Here is an 18,538-nt window from a genome sequence, read left to right as displayed (position 1 = left end):
GATGAAGCCGTCTGCACAGCCGCCATCTTGCTTGCGCCTCGGCTCAGAGTGACAGAAGAACTTTGTCAGTTTGCGGGGACGGCAGCTCTCCTTCTTGCGGGACATGCTGACGCCACTTAGGCATTACGTACGGGCAAAACAAAACACAGAGAGCGCCTCCATCGCGTAAAAACTTTTTATTAAAATGAATATGGACAGGGGGGCGTGGCCAAGGCATGGATCTGTGAGGACGTGCAGCATGTGAGCTCCGTACCTCGGCGGCCGATTTTACAGTCTAGCGTGTCAGCATAGTGCCCTTTTCAGGGCTATGTCGACGAAAAAGAAGGAGAGGGAAGGGGACCCCGAAAACCGGGCCGAAACAAGATTTCCGCCGGTTTTTTACTCAGCAGGACCCGAGGCCGAGTGCCGGCGGATCCAAGATGGCGCCCGCATGTGTCTCTCCGGCCCGCAGCAGCAGCCCTGCGATGTCCCCGTCTCAGGATGCAGACGCCGCCGCCTCCTCTGCGGATGAACGGGCACGTGAGTCCCCGCCATGCATCCCTATGATGACGAGACCGGACATCTCACAGGGCCCCCATCGCACGCCCGCGCCGGCGGCCCACTCCCCGGTTTCAGGACCTTCTGTGTTGAAAAGCTACTATAGTAGTGTAGTTTTTGTGTTTGTCTACTTCTCTGTCACTACTGCAGGACGGGAACTTCTCCCTGTCCTTCTGCACTTCTTATCTTTCTACATACATCAAACCCTTTCTGCCTGTTCTAGGTACTCTGCTCTGCCCTCCCTCCCCCCCATCCCCTCCCTTTCTATCCCCCACCAGATACTTCAGTCGAGCTGCTCAACAGAGGAGCCCAGAGCCTACATAGGGAATCGGGATCGATGGCTGCAGCATCTCGCGCATGCCCACCCCAGCAGGTCAGGCCACACCGGCCTACGAGGATGCCCGCCTGGAATGTGAAAGGATTGAACATCCCAGAAAAGCGCTCTCAGGTACTGGGTGAGCTGTGGAGGGGGAGGGTGCAGGTGGCGTTTCTCCAGGAGACTCACTTTCAGTCGGGTCGGACCCAGAAGCTGACCAACTATAGATTCCTCCACGCATTTCATGCATCATTGCCCGACTCAAGATCCAGGGGTGTGAGCACGGTTATAAATAGGGCGGCTCTGTGGGCTTTTGACTCGGCACTAGAGGATCCGGAGGGCCGTTACTTATTTGTCAAGGGAGACCTAGAGGGGTCTAGAGTTACATTGGCGAATGTATACGCCCAGAACGTCAATCAGATTGCGTTCATGGAACACTGCCTTTCGGAATTGTCTACATTCATGGAAGGTACCCTCATTTTGGGGGGATATCTCAATGTGGCTCTGGAACCACTCCTAGATGTCTCCCGAGACGCGTCCCATCTGTCCTATGCTTTTCTCCGAAAATTTAAACGGCTACTGCAAACAGTACCCAGAGATGTGCTGTGTCGCATCCATTTTTTTACGTTGAAGGAAGAGATTATGCGTGGGATAAGAAAACGGTGGACTTTGATGGTGCTTCCATATCTTTCTTACATGACCTCTCTAGCCACACGCTCTATATGCGGAGACAGCTACGACCGGTCCTCAGGTGTGTGCAGGACTCTGGCACAACCTATCGCTGGGGCCATCCATTCCACCTATTGGTCCGTAGGGGGAACCGTACATTCGCTTTACATAGGCCGGATCAGCTCCCTGTGCTGTTCTCCCTGTTGGAATGTGACCCTGTCCCGGTACAAGACTGGCTGACCCCCATGACGGAGCGAGTAGAACCCCCAGTCCACAGCCAGAGACCCAGGAGACAAAGATCTCGCAGGCCTCGGGGAGATCGGAGTCGAGACCGTGCCGGCCCGGCGTCCAGGGAGGACTAGGATCAACCGTCTACGACCTGGGCTCGACATCTGGAGGCTTTCTGCACAGCTAAAGTGGTCATTTGACATATGCACGGACTGCCGATTAGCCCTCCAATGCAGATAACCCGCATGACCTAACGTGATGCGCCATTGCGTATACCCTACAGCCCCCCTCCCCCAGTTCCCACAGGATGGCTAAGACTTTGGACATTCCCCTCATTATGTGATATGGGGCGACTGCGGTTGCGACTGGAGTGACGCAGAAGAATGACTGGAACATCGGAGAGTGCAGGGACCAGTAGAGAGTACTGGACCCCAAGGATGTCTGCGACAGTTTGCATAGAGGGGGTCTTTGAGTACGGGGTGCTATACCCGGAGTTTTAAGGGTTTCAGCTGAATACGGACTTACTGATCCTGCTTTGTTCCTCTCTGTTGGGGGATATATATTTACGAATGCCTTAAGTGGAAGGATTGGGGAGACTGGCAGGTTAAGGGAGCAGGAAACCCTCTAGTAGAATTCCGAGGAGTCTGACCTTATGCTTGACTAGACACACCCCCTAGGGGTTTGGATAGGTGGGCTCTACGGGGGCTCTGGTGACTAAGCCATGTAAGAGGAGGGTGGGTGCTTGCCTACTTCCGGGTTACACAGGTAGACCCCATTTCCCTCATGTCCCATACGCTATCTTAGGCTTCCGGGGGCGAAGTGCCGGAGACGGGTGCACTAATATAGGAGGTTAGAGTTATGCAGGGTTCAATACGGTCCTAGGACTTACTGTTCACGTTTGGTTTATTTTGTTTTATTATTCTCACTCTTTGTTTTTCTTTTTTGCTCTGGTTATTATCATGCTGTCGGCCGCCCGAGTTCGGGCCGCCCGCAGAGTCCATGTTTTTGGTTGCTTCTCCACGTAGGACGACTCTGAGGGCCGTTTACCCCGGAGGTTAGCTTCTGTGTTGAAAAGCTACTATAGTAGTGTAGTTTTTGTGTTTGTCTACTTCTCTGTCACTACTGCAGGACGGGAACTTCTCCCTGTCCTTCTGCACTTCTTATCTTTCTACATACATCAAACCCTTTCTGCCTGTTCTAGGTACTCTGCTCTGCCCTCCCTCCCCCCCATCCCCTCCCTTTCTATCCCCCACCAGATACTTCAGTCGAGCTGCTCAACAGAGGAGCCCAGAGCCTACATAGGGAATCGGGATCGATGGCTGCAGCATCTCGCGCATGCCCACCCCAGCAGGTCAGGCCACACCGGCCTACGAGGATACTCGCCTGGAATGTGAAAGGATTGAACATCCCAGAAAAGCGCTCTCAGGTACTGGGTGAGCTGTGGAGGGGGAGGGTGCAGGTGGCGTTTCTCCAGGAGACTCACTTTCAGTCGGGTCGGACCCAGAAGCTGACCAACTATAGATTCCTCCACGCATTTCATGCATCATTGCCCGACTCAAGATCCAGGGGTGTGAGCACGGTTATAAATAGGGCGGCTCTGTGGGCTTTTGACTCGGCACTAGAGGATCCGGAGGGCCGTTACTTATTTGTCAAGGGAGACCTAGAGGGGTCTAGAGTTACATTGGCGAATGTATACGCCCAGAACGTCAATCAGATTGCGTTCATGGAACACTGCCTTTCGGAATTGTCTACATTCATGGAAGGTACCCTCATTTTGGGGGGAGATCTCAATGTGGCTCTGGAACCACTCCTAGATGTCTCCCGAGACGCGTCCCATCTGTCCTATGCTTTTCTCCGAAAATTTAAACGGCTACTGCAAACAGAACAGCTGTTAGATGTGTGGCGGGTTCTCCATGGCCATGAAAGAGACTACACGTTCTTCTCCACGCCCCACCAGTCCTACTCGCGCTTGGATTACTTCCTGCTGCGACAGTCTGACTTGCATAGGGTGGCGGCTGTTTCGATAGAGATCTGCACGATCTCAGATCACTCCCCAGTGGCCATGGAGATCCGATTGGGTGAAGAGGCTTTCCGGACTTGGCAGTGGCGGCTTAATGAGTCCATCCTGCAAGATGAGGGGGCCCGGGGAGCTTTGGAGCAGGAATTACACACTTATTTCGAGACTAATCAGGCCTCCGCAGCTAGGCCTCTTTCGGTGTGGGAGGCACACAAATGTGTGATCAGGGGCCTTTTGATATCTCAGGGGTCTAGGCTTAAGAAGATACGATCGGCTACGATTAGCGACTTAACCAGCCGTATCCGGACATTAGAGCAGAGCCATAAGCAGTCCCTAGCTAAATCAACCCTCTCGGAACTACTCATTCTTCGGGAATGCTTACAGGCCTTCTTCTTAGACAAGGTGAAAGCTCGCCATGTATGGCTGCGCAAACACTTCTATGAATGGGGCACCTACGGGCCTGGCGCTAGAGGATAGGACCCGGGCCATAACCACCTATCTTGAGGGCTCGGGGATGCCCCGTCTCCCGCAAGAGGCCCGCCTCTCCTTGGCTGGACCTCTGGGGGAGGGTGAGGTTCTCAGAGCGATAAAAGAATCAAAACCACATAAAGCACCGGGGCCGGACGGCTACACGCTTTTTTATTATAAACAATTCTCATCGTGCCTTGCCCAGCCTTTCATCCGAGCTTTTAACTCGATCCTGGAAGGTCATGAGGTTCCGGCCGATACGTTGCGGGCTGCCATCACGGTTATACCGAAGGAGGGGAAGGACCACTCACAATGTGCTAACTACCGCCCCATCTCCCTGCTGAATGTAGATTTAAAACTTTTTACAAAGATTCTGGCCAATAGGTTGCTACCCCATATGCAGGGACTTATTCACGCCGACCAGGTAGGATTCATTCCAGGGAGGGAGGCTAAAGAAAACACGACGCGGGCCCTGAACGCCATCCACCTGGCTAGGTCACTGGATGTCTCTACCATCCTCCTGTCGACTGACACACGAGAAGGTTTTCGATGGGGTGGATTGGGTTTTTCTGAAGACGACATTGACCTACCTGGGAGTGGGGACCGAGTTCTCTACGTGGATAGCAGGCTTATATTCCCATCCAACAGCATATGTACGACTCAACGGGGTGGCCTCGGGGGACTTTTCCCTTTTCAATGGCACACGTCAGGGATGCCCTCTATCTCCCCCACTGTTCGTGTTGACCTTGGAGCCCTTCTTATGCTACATTCGTAACGACCCTAACTTCCCCGGTCTAGCGGTGGGGGGCTCCACCCACAAAGTGGCAGGTTATGCGGATGACCTGCTCTTTTTCGTGACGAGTCCGGCCACCTCCTTGCCGAACCTTTTAGCGGAACTGGCCTATTATAAATCCCTCTCAAATTTCGCGATTAATCTGCAGAAGTCGGAGGCCTTGAACCTTAATGTCCCCAAGGCCGAGATAGATTCCTTAACGCCCTACTTCAAAATTCACGTGGGCGGCCCATAGTCTTAAATACCTGGGTATATATCTGACGTCTTCCATTGGGGAGATTTTTTCAGCCAACTTTCCACCATTCTTTACTAAAATTAAGCTGGACTTACAGCTTTGGGCGAAGAATACGTTTACGTAGTTTGGCTGGAACAGCGCCCTCAAAATAAACGTTCTACCCAGACTGCTATATCTCCTCCAGACCCTACCGGTGCAGATCCCAGCTTGCTTCCTGAGGAAGGTAAAAGGTGAATTCGGCAAAGTCCTATGGGCACATAAGAGCCATCGTCTGAGCCAACTACTGATGTCTCAACCTAAACGCAGAGGGGGCATGGGGTTCCCAGATCCTCTGAACTATCAAAAGGCGGTGCATTTGGCCAGGGTACTAGACTGGTGCCAAGGGGGGTCTGATAAGAGATGGATTTCTATGGAACAGGCGTGCTCTCCGGTTCCCCTGGGGGGCTTGCCTTGGCTAGAAAAGAAACACACGAACCATCTTCGAACTCATCCACTTATTGGCCCCACTCTGGCCATCTGCACCTCAGAAAAGACATGTTGTAAATCGGATAGCTATCCATCCCTAATGACCCCAGTACTCGGGCATCCAGACCTGCCCATTTAACCACACGACAAGGAGGTCGGCTGTTTAATACGGTCAGACTGTCACCATTTGACTCACTGTACTGGAAGCGCACATCTGGCTGGCGAAGGTGGGAGAGATATACAGGATGGAGGATCTCTTAGCCTCTGCCAGTCACAGGGTTACTCAGTTCAATCAAACCTGGTTCTACTGGACAGAATTCACTACATCACCAGAATATGCAACCCTACTAGGGGGGTGTGAGAATCCAGATACGGTTGTTTCAGGCTGACATTCGACCTCCCTGGGGTGGAGATGCGAGATCACATGCGTGCACTGACCTTATGTGACGGCAGGGATGGCAAGGCATATGAATGGGCCACATGCCAGTCAGGATAGGAACCTCTGTAGGCTCGACGGGACTTATCTGTGTTCCTCTCCCTGTATCCCCCCCCACCCACCTACCCTTTCTACTACTACTACCTTTCTTTTACTCTTTTCTCCCCCGCGACTCTCATTCTCAATACCTCATTCTTGATTCTGAGTATGGACATGCTAGGGGCCTAGCGCTCACAGATATTTTTACGCGATGGAGGCGCTCTCTGTGTTTTGTTTTGCAGTGTTGTGGTTTCCCTAAAGCCTATTGAGAGCTGCCTCGTTAGCGTCCTATACCACGATCACTGCAGACTGTGTCCTTTTCTGGACTCAAGCAGTTGGCGCTGTGTTATATACTGTTTGTTACGTAGGGGCGATCGTGGGGTGATGCCGGGACCAGGGAGCCTATGCTGAGAGGTGAGGTAGACTTGATTCGGCAGAGCTCCTGGACTACACGACACAGCCCACTCTGAGAATTCTCTCTCAGCACACACCTGCCGGAGAATCAGCTAATGCCGGCCCTGTAGGATCAGGGCCTGTTTCAGTTTTAAAAATGTCCCCAATGTACTGTATATAGCTGCCATTCTACATTACTTTTTTCCCCGATTATACATTAATATAATGGCATGCAGAACTACAGGCTAATACTTCTATTTCGAAAGATATCTACACATTTGTTTAATTCTTGCTCAGAATTAGGCACCTTTCACACTGCTTTCCGATCAGGTCTTCCTGTCAGATTTTACAGTTGGACTGGATCAGAAGCTCAATGCTAGTCTAGGGGCAATCGGATGTAAGCAGAAGTGCATCTGTTTACATCCAATTACCTTAGAGTCTGCCTAGGTCCGAAAAGAAAAAAAAATGGAACAGAGTTCTGTTTTGGCAGACTTCAATGGGACAGATCAAAGGATATTTGATGTAAACGCACACACGTCTGCTTACATCTGGCTGCCCAAAGACCTAACATTGGTCCAATTAGTTTAGTTTTTTCCTACATCACATTTATGCATGAATCCCTTGCTGACTTGAAACAGATGCCGACCGCGCGATAGGGGCCTTATATGTACGCTCAGTACCATTAGGTGGCTTCAACGCATCTACACATGTACCCACTCTCCCTCTTCTATCTCCATTTCCAGTTTGATAATTAGAATTTCAGGACTCCAAAGGCCCAAATGTTCCTCTTCCTTCTTTTTTAAGACACTGGCCTGGGTTGTTTTCCCCTGCAATTATTCCTTAGGAGAAATCGTAAAACTAGAAAAGAAAAAGTCGTTAATCACCCAGGTATAACCCCTCCCACTCCCACCATGCTTCAGTTTTGGAGCAAAACAATATTAGGAGTAGATCTCCAAAACAGAGGAGTGGGCCCTGTGTCCCTTAATGAACTACAAGAAACAGAATTTACAGTAAGTACAAAAATCCTGTTTTCTTTCTCGTTCATTAAGGGCCCATTCACACCTAAGTGTAGCTTTATACGCATGATGCCCTTAAGGGACACAGGATCAGAAGTAATTAATACACAACCGAGATGTCCAAAAGCAGTCCAACTGAGGGGCCACAAAACAATACACAATAGTGTAAAAACGGAGGACAGGAGTTCAAAGACCTGCCTGAAGGACTTGCATCAAATGAGGCCTGAACATCCACCTGGTAAAACGTAGAAAATGTAGGAACAGAAGACCAGGTGGCAGCCTTGCAAATCTGAGAAACAAATGCCTTATGTCGAAAAGCCCAAGAAGCACTGACATAACTAGTAGAGTGTGCCTTGACAGGAAAAGGTGGTACCTTGTCTTTAAGCCGAATTACTTGAGTAATAATCTGTCTGAGTCGCTTAGTAACGGTGGAAGGAGAGGCTGGTTTCCCTTTACAGGGACCACCATAAATGACAAACACAGAGGTAGTGCCTGCAACATAAACACACAAAGCACAAACCACATCCGAGCAGTGAAGGGACATTTCCTTTGGATGTACTGGGGATGAACAGAGGTACAAAAGCACCATATCCTAACTGAGGTGAAAGCAGAAATTATGTTAGGAAGAAAGGAGGTTCTGTGCCTCAAGACAACCTTGTGCTTGTGTAAGATCAGGAATGGTTCTTTACAAGTAAAGGCAGCTAGCTCAGACACACATCTAGCAAAGGTGATGACAACAAGAAAGACAACCTTGTGGGTAAGAGAGGAAAGGGGAATAATGGGATTTTGGAGAACAGAAAGAACCAAAATCAGATCCCAAGGAGTCACTGCTGGCTATACAGGTGGGCCTATATGAGAGACATCCTGTACAAATCCCACATCCAAAGAATAGGACGCAATTTTATTCCAAACAAAGGATGCCTTCCATGTGCGATGGTAGACCTTGCAGGAGGTAGACTTCCTAGCTTTCAGGAGTGTAGGAATCACTAAATCAGAGAGTCCCCTATCTTGTAGGACCTAGGCTTCAACAGTCAAGCCATCAAAGCAAGTGACTGTGAAATAGAGTGGTAAACCGGTGAAGAAGCCCACAGGGTGCTTGCCAGGAGTCTGATGAGGTCTGAGCACCATAACTGTCCAAAATGCTCTCCATTTCAGTTCTGCGGTGCAGATAACGAAGGCGTTGAGGAGGAAAGGCATATATCAGGTTGTATTGTTCCTACGGAGCCACCAGGGCATCCACTGTTACCGCCAGAGAATCTCTGCTTTTGAAGACAAATTTATTCAGTTTGTTGTTAAATCTGGAGGACAGGAGATCCACATCCGGTTGCCCCCACCTTTGACAGAGGTCTCGAAAACACTTCTAGGTAAAAAGACCATTATACTGGGTCCAGGCACTTCTGGCTGAGGTAGTCAGCTTGCAAAATGTCAACACCGGGAATGTGAACAGCAAACAATGCTGGAATGTAAAATTCTGCCCAAGACTGACTTTTTTTCTGATTCTCTTTCCAAAGAAAGACTTCTGGTCCTTCCCTGATGGTTAATGTATACCACTGCTGTGGCGTTGCCCTGTAGTCAAGAAGCCCAGTGTTGAAGAGAAAACCATACTGGTTGAAGCTCTAGTATGTTGATCAGAAGACAAGGTCCTTCCGGTGACCAAGTCCCCTACACTGATAGGGTGTCCAGGACTCCTCTCCAGACCTTCAGTCTGGCATTCATCATAAGAAACTTCTAGAATATTGGTAAGAAGGAATTTCCTTGATGGTGGGGCTGGATTCATGAGCCACTAAACTAAAGATAATTTGGTCAGGCACTGTTCCAGAGATTGCAGCTTCTTGTTCCACAGAGCCAAAATGTTGGGTTGCAATCGTCTGGAGTGGAATTGGGCAAATTCCTAGAATGTAGAGTCTTAATCTAGGAGCTAAGAGTCTGGCGTTTGTCTTGCAGAAGAAAAACTCTGGACTCAGCTGTATCCAGGAAACCCCCCCAGATACTGCAAGTGATAAGTCGGTCTCAGCACAATTTTCATTAGCTTCTCTCAACAAGAGATCATCTAGGTATCCCACAATGGGAATACCCTGGGAGCGCAGTAAAGCTAGCACTGAATCTAGTACCTTGGTGAACACCCAGGGCACGGAAGACAAACAAAAAAGGAGGGTTACAAACTAGTATTGTTGTGTGCCCACAGCAAAGTGCAGGTAGTGTTGGTGAGCAGGAAAGAACATACAAGAATGCTGATTTTTTTTTTTACTGTGAAAGCCTTTGCGCTCCTATAAATGATATAAACTACAGTAATCAGCCAGCACTTAGTGTTATAAAAAACTGAAATCCAACATTTATATTAGGTGCAGCATGTCACACTCCCTTCTTGTCCATGTCATTGTTCAATGCTCTAATACTTTCACTGACAATTACTCAGTCATGCAACATTGTACCCAAAGAAATTGTTTATCATTTTTTTAGACAGACCGTGCTTTATTTTGGTGGTATCTAATAACCACTGGGTCTTTTTTATTTTTTACTATATAAAGAAAAAAAGATCAAACAGTTTGAAAAAAAATCCTGTTCCTCTTTCTGTTATAAAACATATCAAATAAATAATCTTTTTTCATAAATTGACCTAAATGTATTCTGCTACATTTCTTTGGTAAAAAAATAAATAAAAAAGAACCCAAGTGTATATTATTTAGTCTGCGTGAAAGTTATAAATGTGAGTTTGTGGGGGACAAAGTCAAAGGATACAGCGCTCGCTAAGGGGGGGTGGGGGGTTTAAGTAGGGTATTTGGTAGGTGAGCGGCTTCAGAGGCATTCGGACCGGGGTGTCCGACCGGTTGAGGAAGCAAAGAAAATTGTAGAGAGAAGCGCTCCCCACATCCCCCCCAGTCGTTATCTGTCCACTGCAGAAGCTCAGTGTGACACTGCCAGTTTCCTCCTAGGCCGTTCACCGAACTGCCTTTAACGACCGAAGCACAGTGTCATACCCAGCCCCCTCTCTCTTTCCCCCTCTGCATATTGTGATTTTGTTAGCCTCCTCCACGGGCGCTCACCGGACCGTTGCAGACGGCTACAGCACCGCTGCTGTCCCAGCTCACTCCCCCCTCTCCACGAGTGTGACACTGCTGATCTCCCTGTCACGGAGTTCCCCAGCGTCATCCCGAAGATCTGAGAACAGACCGGCCCACCACAGCCTGTCAGCTGCCTCTCCTGGCTCAACACAGGAAGAAAAGGAACCCTATGTTCAGCCACTGTGCCATCCGCACCCACCAGGACTTCCTCTGCGGATCAGTGACCAGCAGACCGACATCCCCTTAAAGGAACAGACTACAACCAGCAAAGGTGAAATTCGGAATCTACAGACTGCACCCCTCGCCGATGACTCCGCAACACTTCTTACCTAATGGTAAGTCTCTACATTTTTATCAATCCACGCTATACGCTGACCTCACCGTTGTACCACATATTTTTGTCTTCTGGGATGAATCGGATCAATCGCTGAGTTCACCATCCGCATTCTAATAACATTGTCGATTCACACCATGGACCTTTACTATTCTTTCCCTCCCACCCGTACCCTTACATCCAAGCATTGTGCAGCCCCATTCTGATTTGCAGCGCTTCTCTCTACATTTTTCTGTGAGAGTTATAAAGTCTACTATCACGGATCATGTATTTTTATAAATTTTTTGTATTGTATTTGTAAAATGCTGGTGATGTTTGGAGAAGCTTTTGTCACCTATTGTAACCTATACATTTGAAAAGATCTCCACCCAGGTGGTCTTCCTGTGTGGGTGTGTCAAGGGCTGTGGTGTGACAAAGGAGACATTCTATGTGTAGTTTTCTGTAAAGAAATAAGTCAAGGCAACTGGACTTGCTGTATTTTTCTTGAAGACGTCTCAATTCAGAAAGCTGGTTGGATGTCCAGTGAAACGTCTTCAAGAAAAATACAGCAGGTCCAGTTGCCTTGACTTATTTTTTTACAGATATACCATGACCTGGATGAATGAGAACCTTCACAGACTATGTGTAGATTTGTTTTTGAGCTCATTTCTGGATACTACAGAATCGAAGAATGTGCTATGGGACCATCAGCTGAGAGATTGTAAATAAATATGGATATTTGGGCCTGGAATCTCACCCCTGATTCAATATCTTTGGCACTGGTTGGCAGCGGTGGAATTCAGTGAGATATCCAGGCCAGAGCTTCAAGGAAAAAACTCTAGAAAGAAGTAAGGAAAAGGTCTACAAAAAGTCAACAGTTGGCTTAGTATTTAGAGGAAATGGCCATACTGGGAAAACAGGCCACTCTGGATGATAAACAGGAAGCCATTAGAAGAGCAGAGCAGCACCGCAGAAGGCTCAAGCTGAAAAGGATGCAGCTTACTACCAGCATCCAAAAGCCAGCAGAAAAGTCTTTAAATCGTTTAATGAGACGAGTGATGATATTGTCGGCTTTTTCCTGGATTTTGAGAATCAGTGACACTTAATGGAAGTCCCAAAAAGAGAATGGATCTGCCTATTAGCTGGACTGCTTGATGGTATAGCTGCTGAGGCCTTTCGAACTATAAATCTAAAAGGCTCAAGCTATGAAAAGGTACGTGAAATACTTTCATATTATGCAGTCATACATAGCACCCTGTTTAGAGACATGCAATACAATGAGAGTGGGTCATTTAAAATGTATGGATGACTCTAGCCTGTCACTGAAGGCTAGAAGGAGAACAGGCTTTTACTGTTGGTGATATCCTCCAGACTTTTCTAAAAGAACAATTTTATAGTAAATGCCCTGCCGAGATAGGCGAGTGAGTTAAAGAAAGGAAGCAAGCCACACTTGAGGTTGCAGCCTGTTTGGCAGATTAACTTTTGTCTATACAGCCTTGTTTAAAAACCCTTATGGTCAGTTTCCCGTACAAAGTAAATGGCCTCTGTACCTCTCCCTCTCCCATCACAAATGAAAATATCATTCAGACTCAGGATGCACTGTGGTTTTTGTAGCCAGAGAAAAGCCTCAAAAAGGACACATAAAAGATGTTATGCTTATGGCCAACTTGGACATATACAATTATATTGATGCTCTAGAAGTCATCAGAAGGCTCATGGTGTGCAGCAAAACCCTATCCAGCAGGTAGAGGCCTCACTGCCCAGGTATCCTCTAAACCCCAGCTCCGCATGCAGTCCTTCTGGGGTTTACGAAGTCAATGGATCAACCGAAGTCAAGTCAGCAGCAGTATTCGGTTGGCCAGTACTCGGAGCATGAAGAGATTCCTACATCTTCATTTGGACTTTATCCTTGACCCAATCCAGCCAAAACACCACCAGGAGTATATGGAGTTCACCCCCTTGTACCTGGCCACTCTACATCAAGAAAACCTTATCTTCAGCATGTAAGGATTGATGAGAAAATAGCAGTAGGTTTCATGGACAGTGGAGCCCTTCTGACAATTGTGAACCCCCGTGTTGTTAGACCCGTGGCTATTCAGGCAGGCCCAGGAATTATAGTTGAACTTGCTGGTGGCATAAAGAAGAGTATACATATTGCAAACGTGCATTTGGACTATGGGCAAGGGGAAAAATTATGCTGGGTAGGTGTGATGGGAGGTTTACCAGCAGATGTTCTTCTGGGAAATGATGTGGGGACCTTGCATTGTGATTTCTTAGGATCATTTAATTACTTGTAAATCACAGAAGCAACCTATGCAGGCTACTTCTGGGTGCATTTCTTTGGAAGGGGAAGGGATTGTCACGGAGCATGTATTTTATAAATTATTTTGTATTGTATTTATAAAATGCTGCTGATGTTTGGAGAAGCTTTTGTCACCTATTGTTACCTAGCTGGGGGGCCTATACATTTGAAAAGATCTCGACACAGGCGATCTTCCTGTGTGGGCGTGTCAAGAGCTGTGGTAAGACAAAGGAGACATTCTATGTGTAGACTTGTTTTTGAGCTCAGTCCTGGACAATACATAATGGAACAATGTGCTATGTGATCATCAGCTGAGAGTTTGTAAATAAATATGGATATTTGGGCCTGGAATCTCACCCGTTTCATGAACTTTGACATCTACAAAACTATGTTATATATGTTTGAAATGTATAAACCCCGACTATCACATTTTCTGAGGCCCAAAAATGCCAGGACAGTACAAACACACCCAAAGTAGAAAGTAGACACCCCAAGATATTTAAGTAAGAGGCTTGGAGAATATTTTGAAGAGCACATTTTTTGCCACAATTTTTTAGAAAATGTAGAAATAAAAAAATATATATCTTTTTACAAAGTTGTCATTGTACCAATATATCTCTCACACACAGCATGGGCATACTGATAATTACACCTCAAAACACATTTGCTAGTCCTCCTGATACACGAGACTTAATAGCTTTCTAGCTGCATACGGGGGCCTGAAATCAAATGAGTACATTCAGGCTTTTAGGGGCATTCATTGTGCATTTGATTTTCTGACTACCTTTCACATTTTTAGAGGCCCTGAAGTGCCAAGACAATAGAAACACCCACAAAATGACAACATTCTGGAAAGCAGACATACAAAGGTATGCACTATATTTGGAGGACTATATTTGGTAAACACCAACCAATAAAACAAGGTTTTCCGAATTTTTTCAGTAGTAACTTTAAGGATCAGGTCTTTTATTGATTAGATATAATTTATTCTCTAAAATCACTGCCGCAAGGTTAGAGTATTAGGCTGCTTCCATAGGGCGGATTGCAGCTGTGATCCTCCACCTAAAATAAGACCTGTGGGGTCTGGTTGTTACAGGAATACATGTATATAATGTGTATAATGACTGAGTATTTGTAAATCTTCAAGGAGATGGAGTGGGTGCAGAAGAAAGAAGGCTAGGAACCTCGATATTGGAAGGTCAGTGAACTTTCAGGTAATGGGATGAACCTGATCCCAGATGTAATGTAGTTTATGGCAAGCTCAGAAGATGTGGAGCACCACACTGAAATTGTAGTTTATGGCAAGCTCAGAAGATGTGGAGCACAACACTGAAATTTAAGGTAAAAAAAACTTATAAAAAGGTCCCCATGTTTCTAACAGTCACTTCTGTAAATATTTAGGAAATGAAGACCTTCATATGGTTGCTTTTTCCTAGTATATCGTGGTTAACCAGGAATAAAAATGGTGTATCAGGAAGTTACTCTGGATAAGCTGTTTTGCCAATTAGCATACAGAATCATGTTCTGGATGGCATTTTAGCGTCTCTTCCATTGCAAAGGACAGGGAGTACAGCGTTAACTAAATGTATCAGTTTCATCAGAATATTTAAACAATATTCTGTTTTTGACATTGCATCAGAGTTCTTGTTTAATATTCCTTTTAATTAAATGATTTAATAAAGTACATATTTAAGTATTTTAACTACTTTTCATATACAACACATCATCAGGACTTACCTTGATAGAGTTAAGATATATCAAGACGTCATCAAATTGGCGCAGAAGAAAAAAACAAGAAGCCATACACTGCCTTCCCGGTATTGTATCTATTAAAATAATATTTTTTTAAAATGATCTATACATACATAACACAATGTAAATGTGAACAGTAAAACAGAAAATGTTAAACTGTAACATAAATGTAAGCATTTGACATTTAAAGGAAAGCTCCATATTTCTGTAAAGTGAATCTTTGCCCAGATCAAGCATACATAAGTATTTACATAGTGTGAACAAGCAGTAAAACCACTTTTATAAGCATCTATAAGTATTGTATAGAAATTAAAGTAGTACTAAAGCCTCAGCATTTTTTGCCAAAACACATCGCTATACACTGAGTGGCCATATTATTATGACCACCTGACGTTTGTAGGCAAATTAGCTATAATTAGCTATAATTTCGCGCTGAAGTTGCTAGAGGGCCAGACTATTATAAATAGGGAAGCAGGTTGTTTACCACGACAGTAGACGTGATTTCTTTCTGAAGATATGGGTAAACAACGCGATTTAACAGCCTTTGAACGTGGGATGATTGTTGGCGCTCAAGCATGGAGCGAGTATCCTCTGAACATGCAAATTGTGGCCGTCAGCGACTAGTCAATGTTAGGGCAGAACGTAGAGTGGCAAGACTGGTACAAGACAACAGAAGGGCAACAGTGCAGTGTCAGATTCCTCGCATCACCTTTCAACATCTCGTGGAGTCACAAGACGGCCCAACTAAGTCATCTCGTGGAGTCATCTCGTGGCCCAACGAAGTACTGATGGGGTGGTCATAATAATCTGGCCACTCTAAGTGTATATTATTGTAGCACAGGACAATAAACCATCCTAAAAAGTGCAGAAAGGCTCACATCAGTACGTTTACAGTTGCATTCCCAATGTTCCTCTTTGCGGCTTACATGTAGTTCTATGCACAATATTTTGCAGGGCAAATATTGTTATGGTCTTATACACTTATTTACACAAACACATTCCTTCTTCTTTTAACAACACTCTGTAAATGTCTGGGAACTGAGGAGACCAGTTGCTGGAGTTTTAAGAGAGGAATGTTGGCCCATTTGTGCCTGATATAGGATTCTAACTGCTCAACAGTCCTGGGTCTTCTTTGTAGTATTTATTGTTTTAAGATGTGCTAAATATTTTCAATTGGTGAAAGTTCTGGACTGCAGGCAGGCCAGTTAAACCCCCAGGCTCTTCCACTATGAAGCCATGTTGTTGTCAAAGATGCAGTATGCAGTTTAGCATTGTCCTGCTGAAATGTATAAGGCCTTCCTTGAAAAAGATATGCTGCTCTAAAACCTGGATATAGCTTTCACTATTGATGGTATGCAGGTGCATTAGTGTGTATGGAATGGGCAGCTTGCACATCTGGAAAGGCACCATCAGAGATGCAGACTTTTGAAGTGAGCACTGATAACAAGCCAGAAGGTCCTTCTTTTTTGAAGTTTTCCTGAGCTCATGCAGTGATGTCCATCACAGAATCATGACTGTTTTTAATGCAGTGCCGACTGAGGACCCGAAGATCACAGGCATCCAATATTGCATTGCGGCCTTGTCCCTTGCGCACAGAGATTTCTCCAGATTGTCTGAATCTGTTGATATTGTGTACTGTGGATAGTGATAGATTTAATGTCTTTGCAATTTAATGTCGAGGAACATTATTCTGAAATTTTTCAAAAATTTTTAGACGCAGCTTTTCACCGATTGGTGAACCTCTGCCCATCTTTACTTCTGAGACAATCTGACTCTCTAAGATGCGCTTTTTATACCCAATCATGTTACTGACCTGTTGCCAATTAACCTAAATTAGTTGCAAAATGTTCTTCCAGCTCTTCCTTGTTAGTACCAGTAATTTTGGTTTACGGGTTTTTGTTGTCCTGTCGCAACTTTTTTTGAGAAGTGTTGCCATCAATTAGAAAATTTTAATGGTTAATTTTCTCAGTTTAAACATTTGATATGTTTTCTATTTTCTATTGTGAATAAAATATGGGTTTATGAGATTTGCAGATCATTGCATTTTGTTTTTATTTAGATTTTACAAAGCGTCCCAACTTTTTTGGAACTGGGGTTGTAGAAATAAGAAAAGATGTTTACATTTCTGGGCTAGCAACAATGAATATGACTTGGAAAAAAAATTGTGGATCACTCAGTCCTGCTAGATCATAGTGGAATCAGCTGGCTCACAGAGGGAAGAAAAGAAGCATGCAGTTAAAGGAGAACTATGGGGTCAGGGCTTTCCCCCATAGTTCTCCTTAGGGTAACGGGAGGACACAAACTAGCGTCCTCCCGTCACCCTAGGCTCAGTATACCGCGAACTACAGCTCGCGGTATACTGGAGACACCGCAGCCGGAGCGGATCCCAACATCGATGCCGAGATCCGCCCAGCTGCGTGAGTGACAGCTGGCTCTCCCTATCTAGAGGCAGAGAGCCGTGACAGGATCGAGAGGTGAGTGAACCCGGTATGTGTTCGCTCACCTCCCGATCTACTGAGCCGACCTGTGACAGTCTCATTGTCACAGGTCGGCTAGAACTATGAGGTGAGTGAAAAACACTCACCTCATAGTTCTCTTTTAAGGTGTCTTAGTGACAGTTTGGATGAAAATCACCATGGTCCCCTTTTGCCTAGCAGAAGAGGGGTCTAAAAACTCAATATCAGTGGGGGGAATCTGCCACAGAATTCTGAACATACATCAAGAAAGACAATTCATGTCAACATGTTTACCATCACAATACAAACATGAAGTGCTTCTTACAGCTCACCAGATCTGATCAGTCTAAAACCTTAGAGATCTAAGACATAAACCCCTCCCTCCATGATTTCTGGAAGGCCTTGTGAGACAGAGGCCAGATGCAAACAACTACAAAAAGGGCTCTGAGGTGGACGCACAGGCCTCAAAAAGTCAATCGACCCAAGCCCTGTCAAAGAAAAAAAAAATAACATCTGCTGGATGAAGATAATAGAAATGTAATGGTCAGTCACAAAATGGCAGATAGAGACCCTCAAGCAGTAAAACACTACCACCTATCACCACAAGCGTTACACCCAGGCCCAGCAAAAAACAAAGTGGGGATAGAGACACATGGGTACTGACAAGACTGTGGCCACAGAAGAGGGTTCTAAGCTGTCAGATTGTGTTAAAACCTACTGAGGCTACAGGCAATTTCCACTAAACCAGAAACGAAAACCAATGTATTTCCATTGCAAGAAAAAGCCTGTAGCAGAATTCATAGAGCAATCTGTGCAGCAGGGAATTACATGTAAAGGCCCAGAACCACTGGATCATGCCAGAGCACAGTTCAGGTCACTTCCTGTCAGGCTCCCAGCATCTAGCAAGAACAGGGGTACTGAAGTGAGGGGAAAAGCTGCCAGAAACATAAAGCAGCCTTATTCACTGCAGGTAAGTCTCAGAGCCAGCCTGTGATCTACTGTTTGTTCTGGCCCTGGAACCATGGCACGTACTGCTGCAGT

General features: G+C 46.0%; 1 protein-coding gene across 1 annotated transcript in view; it reads right to left on the bottom strand.

Annotated features, from left to right (window-relative positions):
- The window catches only part of TTC26 (tetratricopeptide repeat domain 26), a 336,565-nt gene that overhangs the window by 101,214 nt on the left and 216,813 nt on the right, over positions 1-18,538 (bottom strand). Inside the window, exon 13 of the mRNA XM_018567770.1 lies at positions 15,027-15,115. Within this exon, the coding sequence (XP_018423272.1) occupies positions 15,027-15,115 (89 nt within the window). The remainder of the gene's footprint in view (positions 1-15,026; positions 15,116-18,538) is intronic.

This window comes from Nanorana parkeri, unplaced genomic scaffold (genome assembly GCF_000935625.1).
Source record: "Nanorana parkeri isolate BGI_ZX_2015 unplaced genomic scaffold, ASM93562v1 scaffold1090, whole genome shotgun sequence".
Lineage (NCBI taxonomy): Eukaryota > Metazoa > Chordata > Amphibia > Anura > Dicroglossidae > Nanorana > Nanorana parkeri.
The sequence above is the reverse complement of the archived record's forward strand: the minus strand, read 5'-3'. Positions and strand labels throughout refer to the sequence as shown.